The sequence below is a fragment of the Rhodnius prolixus genome, unplaced genomic scaffold, assembly GCF_049639745.1.
Source record: "Rhodnius prolixus isolate KJV_2025 unplaced genomic scaffold, Rpr scaffold_21, whole genome shotgun sequence".
NCBI classification, from domain to species: domain Eukaryota; kingdom Metazoa; phylum Arthropoda; class Insecta; order Hemiptera; family Reduviidae; genus Rhodnius; species Rhodnius prolixus.
The window spans coordinates 839,707-857,887 of NW_027411606.1; the positions used below are offsets into that span (position 1 = coordinate 839,707).

The 18,181-nt window shown below is 29.4% G+C and overlaps 2 protein-coding genes across 4 annotated transcripts in view; both read left to right on the forward strand.

Annotated features, from left to right (window-relative positions):
• Positions 1–11,953, forward strand: part of VGlut (Vesicular glutamate transporter) — a 97,627-nt gene extending 85,674 nt beyond the window's left edge. Inside the window, exon 15 of the mRNA XM_074129870.1 lies at positions 78–11,953. Within this exon, the coding sequence (XP_073985971.1) occupies positions 78–323 (246 nt within the window). The 3' untranslated portion in view covers positions 324–11,953. The remainder of the gene's footprint in view (positions 1–77) is intronic.
• Positions 11,954–13,377: 1,424 nt separating this feature from the next.
• Positions 13,378–16,094, forward strand: LOC141455061 (anaphase-promoting complex subunit 11). 3 transcript variants are annotated; one of them, XM_074129891.1, is made up of 4 exons: positions 13,378–13,502; positions 13,576–13,695; positions 14,030–14,163; positions 14,242–14,433. In XM_074129891.1, the coding sequence occupies exons 1-3, from the start codon at positions 13,484–13,486 to the stop codon at positions 14,143–14,145; spliced, it is 255 nt and encodes an 84-aa protein (XP_073985992.1). In that variant the 5' UTR covers positions 13,378–13,483; the 3' UTR covers positions 14,146–14,163; positions 14,242–14,433. The 3 variants fall into 3 exon arrangements, with proteins under 3 accessions (XP_073985992.1, XP_073985990.1, XP_073985991.1); XM_074129889.1 differs by lacking the exons at positions 13,378–13,502; positions 13,576–13,695 and adding an exon at positions 15,451–16,094 and having other exon boundaries at positions 14,242–14,457; XM_074129890.1 differs by lacking the exons at positions 13,378–13,502; positions 13,576–13,695 and adding an exon at positions 15,456–15,594 and having other exon boundaries at positions 14,242–14,457.
• Positions 16,095–18,181: the final 2,087 nt, after the last annotated feature.

The following is an 18,181-nucleotide window of genomic DNA, read 5'->3' on the forward strand; positions in this document are numbered from 1 at the left end:
AATTAAGTTTAATTCTTAAATGATTGTTAAACAAGTAATTACTTTTGAATTAAAATCTTTCCTGTTTGTTAAATTAGGAAACTAAATTAGGAGGATACGGTTCTGTTGGAGAACTCGGCTACACAAATCATGTAATGACTACAGAAGCCGTTCAACCTGAAAGTAAAGACAGTTACCTTTATGGCGGAATTGACGAAAGATCCACCAGTCCGGTGCCACCGTCAGCACCGAGCGGTCCTCCACCCCCTGTACCACCACCTCCTCTACAGCAACCTTCCACCGTCACAATAGCATCAACAAATCCATTCTTCACCGGGGAATGAATTAAAAGGATTGTTTAGCCTATCACTATCACTTCTTCAATGATACAAAAAAACATAGGATACTATATCGTGTATGTTAGGAGTTCCGGTAAGAATAGAAGGTAGTTTTTTTGTTGGTTTTTTTTTTTTACAAAATAGTTATAATCGCTAAATAAATGAATACAACTTTTAAAAAATTGCTTAAGTTCTTCTGTTAATAAGGACAACTTAAAAAACTTTTGTGTAAAATATTTGATGGTCACTAATGTGTCTCTTTTTCAATTTGTAATTTAAAAATTGAAAAAAAGCAATTTTACAACAAGATAAAAACAAAATTGCTATTTCCACTTATCCATGTGAAAGTGTATATTCCGACTTAATCTAAAGGAATTTTGAAGAACTTCTTTTATTTTATATTTTATCCCAGAAGAATGCATTCCTGTTTTTACCGAATTATTTACATTTTCAATTAGAAATCAGAATTAAGAATTAATGGATAAATTATAACCTTAGTATACTTCCTAATGCAAATAAAATTTAAAAGTAGTCAAATAAAAAACTATATTCATATTTTACAATCCTCATAACCTTTTAAGAAATAATATCAATATTAAGGAAGCTGAACAAAAACCTAAATAGTATAGCTGAATTTTGAATTAAAAAAAAGAATATTTTCTTTTGCAGTTTGTTGATTTCTTGTATTTTAAATAGAATCTACATATATACCTGTCAAATACTAATTTTTCTTTCATCTATTACACTTCTGAAATAGGAAGCTTTATATGATCAAAAACTTTTTGTTTGTGTTATGATAAGATCGTGTATTTAAAATTCTACAACTTCTCGATTATTACCCGTTCAAGTAAGTGTTTTATTTACCAATCTTATGTTCCTCCTTGTTCGTTCGTCAAAAAACGGTAGCCCTGATAACCTGTTATTGGCAGGACTTCTTCATTGTATGATTAGAAGATTGATGTTAGTCCAACTCACTGCACAAAACCTTCAAGTTGCCCGCTTGTGTGTACAATTTCCAAAAAATTATTCGTAGTTTTTTTCTTATATGTCAGACAGTTAGAATAGGTCTCGAGGTGGAATGTTTTAAGTCTGATATCAACTCAAAGAAATTTGGTAGCGTAAGGGCAGTCTACTATTTCTAAAAAACTATGTTTTAGAAACGAACAGAGCTTCTCTTAAGTCAGTTGAAAATCATTTTGTGTTTTCTACCTTTTAGTTGTATAGATTTAAGTTATAAGAAAGCAACCGGCAATGTTTCGACTACACACTTTTAAAAAAAATGTATATATTATACATAACTAATGAAAAATATTTCGCGACTGATTTCGACCAAGTAATAGAAAATTATGTAATCTTAATGGAATTGATTTCTCTAAAATATCGTTTTATTTAACGTTTTTAGTTAGGTCACTAAAACATTGCAAACTGTAGAATGAATATTTTTATTAGACTTACACAAAAACTGAAATTTCTTCATTGAAACAACTCTTCATTAGTAATAAACCTTTTTTTAAATTATCAATATTTTTACTAACAGAATAAAAATTCATTATACTTTTTACTTTGAAATTTACGACTAAATTAACCATGGAAAATATGAGAATTTTCTGATAGCCGTTAAATGGTAGCCGTTTCTTATTTGATCATCGATTGTGACGGCTAATTTTCAGGATATCTTGACAAACAGTGTAAAAGGAATTAGAGTAACTTTTTTTTTTTTTTTTTTTTTTTTATCTTTTATTTGAAATTTACACCTGCACTCGTACAGTACAATAAGTAAATATGCTGTGCGTAATAAAAATGGCGTGGCAATCGTGAATGATGATCATCCAGTGATGACCATCATTAGTCTACCAGTTGGTCACGGGGCCAACGGCGCCTCAGCCGTCTTCGGGGGTTGGAGGGAAGTGTGGTTGAGAATAGGTTTGCAGCTAAAGGATTAGGGTGAAATGATAGTTTTTGGTGGAATGTGTTGTAGCGGGTTTTGGCAAGTTCTGGTATAAATGAAATGTAGAGTAACTTGAAGGGTTAATTTACAGACAATTTTACTAATTAATTGTTTGTCATTATTGATGATATTTTCTGACATTCTTGTAGAAAGATCCTTGATTCCACGACATTCTTTTCAACCAAATTTAAAAACAAAAACATGTCTTGAAAAAAGTTGAGTACGTCTACAACTTTCACCGCCTCCCTAGCCGACCATTCCTAAAGCCATTTTGGACATAATCAACTCTGTTTTTCCAAAAAGGAGTCGAGGCTATAAACTAATTACTGCTATTCTCCCATAGAGAGAACTATGTACCACTCTTCTTGCTCTAATATGGAGGAAAGGAATAGAGCTCTGCGAATTGCTAAAAAATCCAAAAATCAACTGACTTTAAATCTTACTGTGCTAAATCCGAAGAACAATAGTTAATGCTCCCTTCTACTCATTAAAATCCACTGATTCGCAACCCATCTACATACCTACACTTCTCTGAAATCCTCACTGTAGACTAAAGCGCTATTAGCCACGGAACCATTTCAATACGTAACGCCGATCTCTTAGGGTGGTTACTCGATAAACTTGCTAATTTGACTAATGGATTCTATCACTGAGTGGTCGTTCACTTCGCTCATATCTCTGGGTGCATGCATGTATATATTTTTGCACCATTTCCTGTTTCTCTTTACTCTTTTGCCTGTTGTACACTGTGTACAGTAGCAAAATAAATAATAATAATAAAACACTACAACTATGTAGTTGTAACTTTCTGAGTTGTTCTTTCATATTTATAGCATGAATTGTTACGCTCATGCGTAACTTTCAAAATGCAGTTGACATTGAAATAGGCAGAGAGCCCTATTACTTAAGAAGTCTGTATTTTCACACTGTTTTAACAAAATACCTGAAAATTAGCAAATATGTGAGACCGTTCGGTTACTAAAAATTTAGCCAAAATCAGGGCATAAATATCTGAACTGATGTACATATTTGTATAAATAATATACATTCACTTAAAAAGCGGAGCATAAAAATGTAGTGGATAGCAAAATATATATGTGATAATAATTGTAAATAAAGTTACTAAATTCTTAAAATAGTAAAAGATTTTTGTTTATTTCCAGTTCTAGAATTTATTTTAAATTTTTGTCCTAAAAAAGCAAAGTGATATTTTATTTCGAATTTTGTTGTAAACATCTAGACATAAAATATTAATTCATAATATCTCAGGGCTAAGAACATTTAAAAATAAATCATTTATTTCACCTAATAGTTGAATAGAAAATGTACATAATACGGCATATTTATATTACAAATAATTAGAATGGTGTGAAGTAATCTTTTTAAAAAAATTATTATATAAAGTTTTTATGAGAGTAATATAACTAATTCGCGAGGAAAAAAAAAACAACAAAATTTTGAATAAGTAGGTAAACTAGTTTTTCATTGCTGTATGTTAACACCAAAAACTATCTTGTATATACTGAGCCTCTCTTAGTCCTTTCCATCTACCATAGTCTCAACATGATTATCAAACCACAAACCCATACGAGAATCTATATTGTTAGAAATTACTTTTGTTCATATTTTTACCCAATAATAATCACAATTTTCTTTACTAGCTGCACTTCTTTTATCATTTATTCAAGACTAAAAAATTTAGCTCTAGCCCTATTTCACTACTATTTTGCCGAATCTCTAAGCAACCATCAGTGTTCATTGTGATAAGCTTATAAAAACAAATCTAAACCACTTTATTTCAGAGTTTTAACTTCCAAGATGGATTTCTATCAAACGCACAAAATTACACACATGCAAAAATTATACAATTAATGATTCCGTTAATAAATTAACAATAATAATTTTTTTAGTTTAAAACTGGCTTTTAAGCAGTAAAGCTGCAAAAGCTTAGTGAACTCTAATCTGGCAACTGCCATAAATATACTTATGATTGGTTATTTTCGATTAAAATTCGTTATTTAATTTATAGACAACTTTGTGTCATGAACGTTGAAGAAATTTGTATTATTATTCTGAATTGTCTTCTACGTCTGAAAACCAGGACGCCAATAAACATATTGAGAACAAATAAAAGAAACACTGAAGATTATAATGAAAACTATCTTTATTTAGCAAAGAACTAAAAAATCGTTAAAGTAATTAAAACATTTCTTAGAAATAATTTCTTAATCTCTAATAATACTCCAATTATCACTAATTAAATCAAGATTATTTAATAAATCGAATAATAATTGGAAATTTAGGAGCACACAAAAAGAGAAAGATTCCCTTTTTGCGGGGAGTCACAGTAGTTAATTCCTCCTAATAAGAACTCGGAATGGTTTAATGGACGAACAAATTCAACTTAATTAAACTAAATTTCTATATTAAAATATATATCAAGTTTGTCGATGTTTCTTTAGTTTCCAAAAACAAAATTCTCAGCGTAGCAATCACACATAAACGTTCGATTGATAGAAATCTGATCTTTTAAGGCACATACATTGTTTTTTTTTAACATTGCAGAGTTTACTTATCACTTTATAAATTTTCTAGATTAAGAATTGAGTTAATAAAATAAAAAAGACTTAATTGAAATTTAACTAAGTGGGATTTAAAATTTAATCTAAGACAATAAATTAGACAATAAATTTCCAATAAATGATCAGTTAACTTCTGCCTTAAGTATTTTCACAACTATTTCTTGATTAAACACGACTGGCCAAACTTTGGATGAAAAACTCTCACATTATCTTCAGAAACTATAAAGCCAAAGTAAATAATGTTTTTGATTAAATTATTTTGTTATAATTATATATTCTGTTATAGAATAGTTCAATAACGACAATTTTTAATTGCATTAAGATATTTTATGAACTTTTTCATCTTTTTTTTTTTTTTTTTTTTTTTTTTTTTTAAATTTAAAGCATAAATTAAAAAAAAAAAAAAAAAAAAAAAAAAAAAAAAATTGTAGGGAAGGGATTAGCTATGAGGTTAGCATACTGGACTCCCACGCGGAGGTCCCGGGTTCGAATCCAGCAGCTGACCCTTAGATTTTCTCTTCCTAGGAGCTTCTTACAGCTCACTGTCCGGTGATGGACAGTGTTGTCTGTAACGAGAGAACACTGTCCGGAGGCCGGCAGTGCACTGGAAAAAGCTCCGGGCGCTAATGACCTCAGCTGTTGATGCGCCAAAAAAAAAAAAAAAAAAAAAAAAAAAAAAAAAAAAAAAAAAAAAAAAATTGTAAAATTTCTTTTTCGCCTACTAACTTTTGTACGACTTCTAATAACTAATAATAGTGATAACATTTTATTTTGTGAAGAAAAGAAGACTTTCTCATCTTAAATATAGACTCTATGGCTTCGCTAAAGATAGAAAAGTCCAGAAGCGTAACGCTTCTTTACAGCAGTGTATGATAATAAAAATTATTAAAGCTAATGAAATAATCCAGAAAAAAGATTTAATGCTTAAATGTCTTTTTTAATTTTTAAAGTTATATATTTCTGAAACCCAATAATGCTATGATTACGAAAAGAAAATATTATCATTTTAGAGCTAAGTTATGACATGAATTGAAACATTTTATTAGCTTAAAACTTGCACAAAATCAATACAAATTATCGAAAAAATGTCTTAACAAATTTATTGTGGTTTTTTTTTTAGAATAAAAATGTATCAAGGTATAAGTTGGTACATTTATAGCGTATTTAGCCCTCCGATTCTAAAGAAGCTCTTTTGAAGGGCTCAAATAAAGATTTTTGAAGATAAAACTCTTTCTCTAAACATCGCCGAAAACCTCCCTCATCCAGTACAAGAGTTAGGAATTTTGAAAAGAGGGTTCATCTGTAATAGATCAAAATAACACTGAAAAAAAAACGAAAATTAACGGAAGTCGAACCCAAAACCAAAATATCGACGACAATTTTCATCTTCATTTATTAATAACACAATAAAATGCTTGCACAAACATACTACTTAATGCTAACGCTTTCTTAAACAAGCTGTGTGGACATTTAAAATTAAAATATCAGACAATATTAAAATGACTGAAGTAATTGTACTTCTAGCGCAAGCAACTAAAGAAGTTCTTGATGAAGCTCCAGAAAATGTTGTAATTTATCAGCCTAATACTAGATATAAAAACACATTTATCTTTTGTTTGATACCGAATCCATTTCTTTGAATGAATATAGGAGTTTTAATTGCTTTAATTAGTTAATTTAACCTAATATCAATAATTATTAAGATTTTCTGTACAAATAATTTTATAAGAAGGGAAAAATTGGTTTAAAAAATAGCCTAAATGAATTAATCGATATTTTCTTGGGTGATTCAGTAGTTACTTCTTCAAAGTTCACTTATAATAAACGCTTAAAAAATTAAATATGCTGAAAGCGGCCATAGGAATTTTACTTGAACTTAACTTTTGAACAAAAAAAGGACCTGACTTACAAAAGATTTTTGTTTTAATGAAATATCGGTCAAAGAGTAAAATATAGATGATAAAAAGCGAATTTAAGCAAAAACAAATGATAAACGATCTTGCCAGACAGAAGGAAAATGGAACAATTTTTTACACAAAGTGAAATAAAGATTTTGTAACATGAACTCAGATCATCTGATACTGTTTCTGGAGGCGCTTTAAGGAAATGTTAATGATAGATATAGTAAAAAATATTAAGGCCTAAATTCAAGGAAACATTAAAAATGAGGGCTATAATAGAGAAGAAAAAATATAAACTGATTTGAATAACATTAATTAATAAAAAACTGACAACAAAAATTGAAACTCAGTTATTGTTGATGAAACGAGATAATTTTTTTTTTTTTTTAGAAAATTAAATTGCATATTTTTCAAATAATGCATACTGCATTTATAGGTATAATAGTAATAAGTAAAACTAAGTCAATAAAAATAATAACGAAGAATAGAGTATTCACTCAAAAGGCTGTGTCGACAATAATTAGATTGTAAGGAATAAAAGTCCTAATAATAAGGATTTATTTATGTATATTTACTATATAAATATATATTTGGTACATTATAATGTTTCTAGTGAACTTAGAATAGCATTTTTAAAAATAAAATCGGTATTGTGAATATTAGTGCAGGAACAAGACAGTTTTTTCACTAGAAAAGAAGTTTCTTGCTTGATTCAGCCACGCTTATATCTTACATCTTGCTGTTTTTCACCAACATGTACTTGCTTATTTTACGTATATTTATTCATACGATTTGTACGATATATAGATTTTTTGAATCAGTTTATTCAATTTAACTGCACAATCTTTGGCTTCCAGGCTAATGCCACCTTATTTTTTTTTTTTCTGACTTTGATGAACTAGATCTGGAAAGAAATAGTTGCATTTAATTAGTAGGAACGGAAATATGATTTTTTTTGTTTTTCTATTGATTTCGGGAATGTACTGTCCTCGAACAAGTAGATGTAAGTTCGTGCTCCTTCTCTCTCTAGTGCCACGTGATACAACTCAACCTACAGCATCCCAAAGTAATAAAACAACTTACGCGGGTTCTCTAGGGAATTTCTAGAAAGAGCAAGGATGGTGCAGTTAGGGGTAACCATTCCCTAACGCTAACTCTTCCCCCAATACTGCCAGGGAGGATATACCTAACTCCATATCTGGCAGCCATCTAGGCTTTACAGGAAAAGAAAGGAGTTGACTGTTAGGGATTACCACTGCCCGGTTTCAAACACTCTTGCTCCAATGCCTTCTGCGTCAATTAATGTCGCATCATTCTTTTTTGCAGATTTTATGCCAGTTCGAAATTTATGCAACAAGAAAAATCCTCTTAAACATCCATTGAAAAATATTTTAGCTAACTATTAAGTTAATTTGCCAATAAATTAATGAAAAAGAGTGAGATGTTGATATAAGGTTTATTTTATTGTCAGAAGGATTTATAATCCGTTAAAATGAATAAAAGTTGTTTGAGTAAAATTTGCATGCTATGTATTTTTTTTCTTGCAACTCTGATTAAAAAAAAAAAATGAATGCCTACTGTGCTCTATTAAACTTGATACAATAATTGAAGACAATAATTGTTAGTAAAGTGCTTAGTGGAAAAATAATTTTGAACTTCTATAAAAGACTTACAATTTATTTTGTTTAATAGTGCCTATTAATTAAATAAGAATTAAACTAAAAAATAGAAAAAAATAAACAAGTAATACCTACTATATTTTCAAATTAATATTGAATGATAATACTTATAAATTTTTTATTGAAAATGGACGCAAATACTGAAACTGTGATAGAGTTTTAAAACTAATTTTTGTTTAAAAACAATAAGTTTACAACTCGTTTTCTTTTTCTTCTCTTAAAAAAAAAGAGATATGTTTGCCAAACTTTTCCTCGGATTTTTCTCATCATTTTTCTTTTTCACTTATTTAAAGACAAACAAGAGGAACACTCCCACTTGAGACTAATACTATATAAACTAAATTTTTCACCAAAATTGACCTGCACTGTTTTAATTTGCACAAATAAAATGTAATTATTTATGCGTAGATTTAGTTAATTACTAAGCACTTGATGTTTATAGAAATAAAAAATAATTTTACCTAATGCACTTGTAGGTTATTTGCATGTTAACAATTTTTTTTTGAAATCATTGCACATTGCACTTTTTCATAGTTTCCGCATGTTACAAAATGAGCACTAAACTACTGTATATATCACCGAGGGTAATGGAGCACATGTAATTGTATATACTTGAAATTATCAATGTTTTTCTTTTCTTAGCCCAAAATGTCTTGTGTAATTAATGTTTCTATGAAATGTATATAATGCCAAAAATAATGTAATATAAGTGAATATGTAACAATATTATTAATAATAAATCATAACGTATAATAATAAAACAACTCTAAAATGCAATTCTCTCTCTCGCTCGCTCTCTCTTCAGTTAAAGAAAATAACCATAAATTCTTAATTCTGATACCACTAATTGAATTGATAAAAGAAAAAGAAATTTAATTGTGAGATAGTTCTGTTAAAATTCTAGACATGATTAACTTTGTTATAGCAATCTTTTTTTATTAATGCTTTCTGTGAGATTTTCTTTTTAGTTAAATATTTGGCAAATCCATAAATATTAAAGAAAACATAATTTCACATATTTTAGATAAATGTTTAAATGAACGATTTTTAATTGCACAGAATTTATACCGTTACCAAATGGTGCAAAATCCAAGAATTCTGGCCAGTGTATAAAATGTAATAATTCTAATTTGTTTTCAAACAATATTTTATTCTTATTACTACTGAACTTCTTTCAACAAAAATTTAACAAGAGAAAAAAAAATATATTTGGGTTAAAACCACTATGGTTCTGAGCATCTCAAGTGGAACGTGTTTAACAATTATATGCTATCATAAAAAGAGGTAGTTAATTATTATAATATTGTAAATAGAATTATTGTTCTCAAACATTTATATTTCTGGCAGAAAAACTTAAGAAATGAAACTATCTACTTGAAGAAAAAAAAAATAAAATTCTAAGAATTCTTCTTATATTTAAATTTAGGAAATTGTCAATTGCCATTTCAAGATTAGCATATAATAATAACCGTGAATTAAATATTTACTGCTTGCATAGTCAGTAGGAATTATAAACTGGTTAAATTAAAGCCTCTTCAGATGTACTTAAATAAATAGACCTTATTTTGTTAATAAATCTTTTCTTAAATAAAAGTAATCTTTATAATTTTTATTTGCTTATGTACTATAAATCTTACTTCTTATGAATTAATTTTCCAATAATTGTTTACAATTATTATTACACAGATTAAACCTTAGATGAAACGTTTGTTTCATTTTTAATCATATCTTTGCCTCTAAAAATGGAGGAATAATGTTTTTTTCATTTATTAGTACCGCTTTACAAATAATATGTTTTTAAACTGAAACAAATTGTAAGTGTAATTTTCAGACAATTCGGATTTTCTAACATAAAACTTGTAGCAATGCCTTTTAAAAACTTTTATATTAAGTTGTTAATTCTAGAGATAACTTTGGAAGTGTTACTGCAGGGTAACTTATCCCCTCATCATCTCGAACTTTATATCATCTCGCTACAAAAAAAGTTCATTCTCATCTTTCTGGTCATCCTAATCTATTATTCCATCAGCCCTCACCTCATACTTTTCACAAAAATCCCTGTTCAGCGTTTAAAGCGGTGCTAGGCTGGTTTAATCAGTAATTCAATGTTACTTTTGAGGAGTCCACCACAAGGTGATGACTTTTCTAACGACTCCGAAGTCAGCAGATTTACTTTTTGCAGGTTTATATGAGTCTTCAGTAGTCAATTTCAAATAAATAAAAGAAAAATAAAAAAAATCTTATGCAAATACTGAGGAAAACTTTTTTACTAACAATTCCTATTTTAATATTTCCTTCATAAAACTAAAATTACTCTATCCAAAAAAGAAGAGTTTATATCTACTGAGGATGTATCGCACTCAAATTGATTAAACAGTAGTTTTGCAAAAAATTGTTTAACAAGTTTTGTATTTGTAAATGACCATCTGTCTGAAGAAGGCTTTATTACTTGTACAAAACTGCCACTAGTGCATTTTATGCAGAGATAAAATTGTAATAAAGTAATTGTATTTGGAAAGCAATATATGATTAAAAAATATTATTACATGTATTATTTTGTCTCAAAGAAATTAGCGGATATTCTTGCAGAACATTAAAAAATCTTATCAGGATAACTATTGCTGGCTAGGCATATTTAAGCTGTCAGCTTTTTTGAACTTTTAAATATAATAGGAGATTAAAATATACATACATATAATTAAATAATATGTAATGTTAAGGAGATAATATTTATATAAATTGAAGGAATTTACTATTACCAAAGTTCTTTTGTTAGTGACATTGTGGTTAACATTGTTATTTAATATCTATCAACGTAATTAATGTTTTTTTTCTAAAAAGAAGTGAAATTTTGATCCATTTAAAGATAATTATAATTTTAATTGGGATTGTTTGTATAGATTAAGAGATATTTTTAAAGATGCAATACAAGTATGTGATTAGCATTAGAATTAAAACATTATCTACAAAATTAAATATTTTTCTCTTCGAATGAAAAACCACAACAAAAAGTAATAATTATCTGGTACATCATCGGTTGATCGCTTCAAAAACAAATTTATATATCCATTATTAAATGATGTTAGATTTCAATAAAATACATTAATAAATTCATATACTAAATACATATGTTATGGAAATATTCACAGATTTTCTTGCCGAATGTTAAATAATAACCAAAATTAAGCTTGTTACTCAATACTCTAAGTGTAAAAAAAAAAAAAATTAAAAAAAGATGAAAAAGAATTAATTCCAAATTATATATAAAAAATTTGTAAGTGTTATGAATGTTATTAACTGTGTAGTTACCAGGATTTTAGATTATAAATTGGTAAATGAAAGTATTTAAAATATGTGTACTATTTAGGAAATATTTAAATTGATGTCTGTTAATTTATTGACCAACAAAAAAAATACATTTACTAATTGAATTGTACTTATTTAAGGAAAAAAGTGATGTAAAAGAAAAAGATGTTGAATAAAATAATTCATTATAAATGAATTTATAAAATAAAAATTTCATTGTTACTACTGTTTAATTTTAAATTCGTACCAATTTCCTCAACTGCAGCACTTAAAGTAGTACTAATAAATAAGGAGTGTTACTGAAAAGTATAACTATATAAATTGCTTTGAAAAATAAATTTTTTCAACACTGATAATTAGAAAATAAGAAAATAATTACTCTGCAAACTTGATTGGGGATACAGCCTTTGAAGGACCGTAGCGGCTAGCCACCTCAACTGCTTTCTTCGTCTGCTCTATTTCCCTCTCCTGAGCCATCTGCTTCTAACTTTTCTTTCCAATAACTTGAGGTTTAGTTCCAGTCATCAAAATACCGCAGCCATGTTCTTCCTCTCTGAACAGCCTCTTTGAGATTCTAACTTGCTCGATCCTCGATCCTCCCAAGAACCACCACTACTTTAACCTCCCATGTTTCACCAATTATATTCAGGCTCTGTTCACCATAAATTCTTTCAATTAATTATTCTACCTCACCCTAATGGTAAATCTTACCCTTATATTTCGATGCCTATTTTTTGCGAACTTATTTCTCTCAAACTTCCTTTTTTGTTTCTTACACGAATTTTTTAAACTTGAAAGGAATGCTTTGGATCAGCTTGAGTCCCCAACAGTAGTATGTCTTTTCTTGCTTCATTTTTCTTCTCAGCAAATACTGCACACTCTTCTTCGAAATAGTCTTTTCGTTGACCATGAAAGTTTATTATTACATGAAAGTACAAATATCTTTTCAGCAGCAGAAGTGTTTGTTTTGAGAAATTTCTCATTTTCTCTCATTGGAAATAGACTCATTTTACTTGGTTAAAATAAATAAATCGATACGAAATTTGAAGGCTGGTTCCCTGAGACTTTATTGCAAGCTCCAAAGATATCAGCCCAGACTAAGAAGCAATCTTATTGATTGATCCGCTCCACCAGGACTTCTCACAATTTAAAAATCTGAGGCTCAACGAGCATCCATTGAAAAGAGATGGAACTGAATGTGAATATTCCCATTAGGTGCCGCGCGTCTCTTCATGAATCTCATTTTGTTGGGAGAATGCGCTTGCAACTCTCATGCATTTCCCTGTTGGAAAATCTCAGTTATCTCAGTTGCTTTTTGCCACTGGACGATAAATAAAAACGTAAACATAAATGTAGCTGTACAAACATAGCTCTGGTCTTAAAAACGTCGAATCAATTGAGTTTTCTGTTTTTAGATAATTATATTTTAAAGCCCATATAAAATTTGAAAATACCAACAATTGGCATCGTTGATGTCACTAAATTGAATTGCAGTTTAAACTGTGGCATTATGCCTAGCATTAGATCTTCTGAGTAGCTCTTCTACTTTTAATGTATTCGTAGGTTCTGTGATTTTCCTTTTCTTGGGAAAAAACAATGTTACAAAAGATTTTTTGTTTGATTTCATTAAAAAATCAACTGTAATCAATGTGAACATCGATATTATTTAGTATTCGATAGCACGCATATTAAATAATAATAATCGTTCCTTGGGTTTGAGGCTGTTGTTCTGTGTCTGTGCCCTCTACATATGAAAGTGACGATTAAAAGTAATTTTCGAGTAGTATTAAGTATTTGAAACTACTTATTTACATGACATTTAAACTTTGTTTTTTCTATTAGGTTGGAATGGTGTTGCCACTTGGAGATGGTTAGCGAATGACGATACTTGTGGCATCTGCAGGTTAGCATTTGATGGATGTTGTCCTGATTGTAAAGTCCCAGGAGATGATTGTCCTTTAGGTAGGTTTTTAAAAATTATAAATAATTAAAATTAATTTGGAAATGTTTTAAGCGTTAGATTTTATACTGTTTTCTTCTAACTTGGAAGTAATCTTGTAGCTTAGCATTGTTTTCGATATTTTCAACTGGATAAGTTATATAATAACAAAAAATGTAGATTAGTTAAATCTTTACAGTAAGGGTACCATTGTACAGAGTTATCAACATTGCTTCGTAGATTTTAATGAATTTAAAATATAATTCTTTAATACAGTTTAATTTTAGTATTTTTGGAATCAGTTACTATTTTTTTTCTAAATTATTTTGTCAACCATATTTATTTGACTATTTTCAGTATGGGGCCAGTGTTCTCATTGTTTCCACATTCACTGTATTATGAAATGGTTAACTTCTCAGCAAGTAAATCAGCAATGCCCAATGTGCAGACAAGAATGGAAATTTAGAGAATAAGAGAATAATCGTTCAAAGGTAATGGAATAAGCTTTGAATGAGAATAAGCTGTGAAGATACAAGTTACATTTTCCTTATACAGTTTCTTACTTTCAGGTTACCATGGCATTACAAGGTCTTCCACCGTTGCCCAAAAGTTTGAGTACTGTAAATCTAAGTGAGCAAGTAAATGGTAATAAGCGAACTGTGATACCTCATGCTCATAAGCTACCACCTCCTCCACCTCCACCAGGACCGAGACAACCTCCTCCGCCACCTCCGAGAAAGCAAACAAAACTTGACATTCAACTGGCTAGATTAAGGAAAGAAATGGTGAGCACTTATTATCGTACTATTCAAGATTAAAATAATCTCTTTGTCTGATTTATTAAATTTTTCGATTAAGCAAGGAAGTAATAATAAGCCTGATTTTTTCATCAGCGCATGTCAGAGACATTTTTAAAACGAAGTCTGTAATTGTACCCATTTTTCTAATAGGCTGGGAACAACAGGTAGAGTGAAAGTTCTTGCGTAGGGTAGGGTAAGTTCTTCTAACTTACATCTCCATTTTTAAGTTAAATGTAAAATATATAAAAAGAATGGGATGATAGATAACGGTGATTTAGCTATTGCCATCTGAAGCGTGTGTACTTGGTTGGATTCAAAAGCTTGGCGTAAACTATCCTCGCAAACGCACGCTCATTAAACTTGTCTTAATTTTTAAGATCATTTCACTTCTAGGAAATTATTGAAATAACTTAGGAAAATGCGCTGGTTAAAAGTTCTCTCCTGCCTTGATTTCCCATACAACACTTGCTATTTTCAGCAGCAGTTTAATTAATATTTTGCGAATTTGCCTAATTCTCATAATATCTTTTCCGTAGACGAAGTGGATTAGCCACGTCTTAAGGATCTTGCCGACCTTGTGTCTAACAGCACGCTTAACTTTTAATATAATTTAGGGTTTGTAGTTAATGTGAACCATTACTTGGGCTTAGCATACCCATACCCTTAGACAAACTCTAGTTCATTATCCATACACCTCTTTTACGCACCCAAATTTGATCACATGACTATGTCATGTCATTTTAAAATAGTTCAAATTAAACTGACTATTTGAAGGATGATAATACGAAATGAAGCTCTTACAGATAAAGAATCTAATATCGTACTGAAGATAAAAAGTCGTGAAAAGTACACAACAGTAGTACATGGTTTTAAGTTCCTAAGCTTTTTTGATAGTAAAACGGTCTTTTTTGTGGTCCCTCATTTAGAAATATTGAATGTATTGGATATGTTAACTATTCGATTCTTTTTTTTTTTCAGTATAGTTTGCGAGAATTAGATCTCTCATTGCTTTCTCAGCTTTGGTCGTTAAATGAAGCAATTCAGGAATACAGGACATTACAGGAACTTCTCTCTCCAACTTCTCCCTCTTCTGATGTGGAAGATGATGCTTTATACTCAAACTTGCCTCCTCTTCATGAACAAGTGGGTTATCCATTGTCTAGTAGTTCATCAAGGTCCAGCAATAATGGATTCACGGAACTCTAGCCATTCTGAAGACCCGGCAACGATTGAATTTGAATTAGTTCCTAAAAAAATTATAATAATTTTAATGACCTGTGGTATTAAACGAGTATACATAATCATGAATTTAGATAGAAGTTTTTTTAAAACATGAAAAATATTTGTTTCAAATTCTTGGACTTCGGATTGATTAAAGTTCTTCCGGGTCATCTATGTTTTACTTCTAGAAACTATTTCGGATAGTTTTCTTTTAAATATTATTCTCTTTTAGATTTATTTTACTTTTAATGAACGTCATTAGTATGATTAGCTTAACATTATGATACTTTTGATTAATAGTTGTACTTTATAAAGTTATTGAATCAGATAATGAAAAGTTCATCTGTATTAATTGTAAATAGAATTTTTTAATTCTTTTTTTCAATAAACTTTTAACGCGATATTATTTTGTATTATGTTAAAAATGTATAATTTATTAAGTTTTGCTGCTATAAAAATTAAATTATTTACCAAAGCCATTTGCCCTACACAATAATAAAAGCTGCTGCACTTGCTTATTCTGCATACTACTCCAAGGAAATTTAAATCCTTGAGAAATAATGCGTACAAAAAAAAAGACCACATTATTCTCTTAGATTTCTGCAGATGGAAACTACATCTTGAAATGTCATCTCATTACGGACAGAACATATTGATTTAGAGTTGAATTACCCTGATGGAAAATGTCCAGGTCTTTTTTAATGTTTATTAGACTAATTCTGTTTTCGGTTTCACTATTTTCAATTATCGTATTTTTTTGTTCGGTGATAGCGGCTTCCTGGACTCCCTTTAAATAGGTAGTACCCGTTATTTTTGTTCTTTAATTAATACTATTAGGCTTTCGCAACGCGACGATTAACAAGATGAGCGATTTATTAAGGAAAAAAAATTGAAAATATATCAGAATCTATGTTTTTCTTTAGAAAAAGAAAACACTCAAATGATTTCTTGAATTCAATTGTCTTAATTGTGACAAATTTCTGCAAATTCGAAATTTTGGTGGCATATTTTGTTTCCACTAACATTACACAGAAGTTAAATCTGGAGAGAGCACAGAAATGTCACCACGGTAAGCTTAAATATCCTGAGAATAGCTTTCTAAGAGGCTAAAAGTTCAGCCTACCACTTTTTTTCATGAAAAATTATTTTATGATAGGATTTATTTTTTTTTAGATTTATAGTATTTTTTTTTTAATAAGAAGCAGTCCTTATTTTAAGTTACATAGACGTGGAGACCCAAATTGTTTTACAGCGAACCTTTTATTTCAATGTTCTCAGGAACCATTTTATCAGAGTATAGGTAATTTAAAGGGGAAGTTCGTTATAACTCATTATAGAAAATTAGTCACAATCGCTAAACCCTTTTTTACCAGAAGTAAGAACTATTCGAAATCCTGTTCATAAAAGTGAGATTTATTTCAAAGTGACCAATTGAGATCTGTTATAGAAATCATCAGAGGTTTTATTTTGTCAAGCAGACTTTACGTCTAACTATCAAATTAGGCGTCGTGAACGGAGGCAACTAGCGAACGTACTTAACTATAAATTTCTCTAATAAACTATTACATAAATTCCATGGCCAGTACAGGGAATCTTCCCTGCACTATAGTTTGGCGGGCCCTCGTCTCTAACCGCTGTTATTGTGGCGCCTTTCTTAGAGGTGTATGAGTTTGAATATACCAAAACCTTTGATTAATGTCCTCAGTAAACATATACCCCTCTTAATACAGTTTCAAATGCTATGAAAACTAAAGACTTTATCAACTTTTTTTTTCTAGGCAAATTTGAAAATCACTACAGTATGAGTAGGGAACTTTTTTAGAAAAACCTTCATCTCAGGGAGTAATATAAACTACTCAATTCAGATAGTGATGTGATTAGTGTTTTGTAATGCCATTGGATGTGTTTATTCAAGATAAACAAAAGTATTTTTGTAGAGTAAGTAAAAATGAAAAGTATTTGAAGGCCTAACAAGAATACCTTGGCCTTTGACATTCATCCAATGCCAACTGGCAAATGAAAGTACTTTACTTCAAAGCCGACTAGTCCTGCTAATCTATTACTTAATTGACATCATTGTATGAACTTTATGTGTCATTTTAATGTTTTATAAATGTTCGCTTACTCAGAAAGTTAATAAAACTGAAAATTAACTTAATTGAATTTTGAAAATTGTCTTACCTAACGGTTTCTTACCTAACCTTGTTATGGAATACCCGCATAAATTTAAAAATTGGTTTTAATTTAAATGTGCGATAGTTTTTAGAATTTTTTTGTGTATTCCTTCCTTCTGAAAATCATGTTAGCTACCTGATCAGATAAACAAATGTTTGTCTGATTAATTTTTCTTTTTTCGTCTGCCTTAAAGAAGGACAAAGTAATTATAACTTTTGTTTAATCAATTTTTTATAATAGGTTTATTTACAATAAAATTTTCTTATAATTCTTGTTATCAAGAATATCAGTAATTATTACTTCAAAACAAAAA

Bases quoted from the DNA above. Each gene is read 5' to 3' on its own strand.
- LOC141455061 (XM_074129889.1), top strand. From the start codon at position 14,248: ATGGCATTACAAGGTCTTCCACCGTTGCCCAAAAGTTTGAGTACTGTA. The intron at 14,458-15,450 runs GTGAGCACTTAT...TTTTTTTTTCAG, and splicing joins CTAGATTAAGGAAAGAAATG to TATAGTTTGCGAGAATTAGA.